The sequence below is a fragment of the Penaeus monodon genome, chromosome 30 (assembly GCF_015228065.2).
Source record: "Penaeus monodon isolate SGIC_2016 chromosome 30, NSTDA_Pmon_1, whole genome shotgun sequence".
Lineage (NCBI taxonomy): Eukaryota > Metazoa > Arthropoda > Malacostraca > Decapoda > Penaeidae > Penaeus > Penaeus monodon.
In genome coordinates this window covers 23,045,045-23,046,462 of record NC_051415.1, presented here as the reverse complement: position 1 = coordinate 23,046,462, position 1,418 = coordinate 23,045,045, and the positions used below count along the sequence as shown (strand labels likewise).

The following is a 1,418-nucleotide window of genomic DNA, read 5'->3' as shown; positions in this document are numbered from 1 at the left end:
ATCTTGTAGCCTGTATGTTGTGTTCACCTGTGTCCAGAGTTCAGCTTCCTGCATTACACTGTTTGGCAGCCATGTGTTACAAGTAAGTGAGAAGAGCTTCATGGCTTGTTGAGAGATTGATTTGATAAACAAAATGTAGAGTGAAGGAAAATATTTAGAAGTCTTTCTCATCAGAGATTACGTAATTGAATTTTGGAGGTCATAGTTTGGATGTTTGGGTATGCTTGCACATACATGTGTGCTTTTGTGTATTTGAGGTTGCAAACTCTTATGCATGCTTGTCTGTATAATTCTGTGTATTACATCTTCTATATCTCACATTTCTGAACCATATCTATACTAGTCTGTGGCTATATATATCTATTACTTATATATCCAATATTTTTATTGCTTGGTGGATATTTTGGCCTGAATAACAAAAGGATGCTTATATAGAAGAATTGGGACTGGACTTTAGTGCTGAACTTGTCAAAAACCTATATACTTCCTCTATTACACAAATGCAGTATTGCCTCCACCATTTGTCATTTCATTTTCTTGATAATTTTGATCAAAGAGTGAACTTTGCAATATATTGTACTTCAGTTTGAATTTACTCTGAACTACTATTATTTTTATGCAAGCTCAATTAATATCACAGTAACTGTGTTAAGTTTTAGATATCTGAATACATTTCACCATGTATACTTAGGATCAGTAGTTAACAAATATGATTAGTGTTAAAATCTAGAATCTATATGATTGTATGGTGTGTTGGATTTGTCAGCTTTAGTCATGTGCAGTCAAATGTGCATGCTAAACAGTTGTTCACTTATTAGACCCTAATTACTGTCTTTGAGGAGATACTGTTACTCAAATTAGGCTTAAAGTCTCCCATAAGCCTCATTTCCTAAAAAAAAAATCATGTATGATGTACTTTTATTTATTTATTGGTATGGTTTGTACCCTATATGTAGTTTTCAGTATGTTGTTATGAAGAATCAAATGAACCTTGTCAGTCCCAATTGAACCAGAATTCAGACTTCAGTATGCCATTTTTTCCATGAGAAGGCAAAAAAGTCTCATTACTGCTTTATTCAGGTTGCTGCATAATAAGGTAATTATGGCTGACTTTTGTTTTCCTGTCATTCTCACTATTTCTTCTTTTTTTATTTGTAACAGCAATGAGAGAGTTTCATCTATCATAGCTACTAAGAGTTACGGTGGTAAAGCTGTGCCAGACTTGCTTGTGGGTTTAATGGCAAGAGATCGGCCTTGTGATATGCAGCTTGCTGCAGCTACTGCGCTAACATTCCTGCATCGAGCAGGGGCACTGTCAGCTGATGATCCAAAAGTCATATTTAAGACTTTACAATGCTTGGTCAGTTTCAAGTGTGATTTTATTTCCTATAAATAATATAGATTAGATTTGAGATATA

At 34.2% G+C, this 1,418-nt stretch overlaps 1 protein-coding gene across 1 annotated transcript in view; it reads left to right on the top strand.

Moving 5' to 3' along the window:
- LOC119592640 (armadillo repeat-containing protein 8-like) overlaps positions 1–1,418 on the top strand; it is a gene marked incomplete in the record, with an annotated part of 23,485 nt that overhangs the window by 7,069 nt on the left and 14,998 nt on the right. Inside the window, 2 exon segments of the mRNA XM_037941553.1 lie at positions 1–82; positions 1,162–1,360. Coding sequence (XP_037797481.1) covers positions 1–82; positions 1,162–1,360 — 281 coding nt within the window.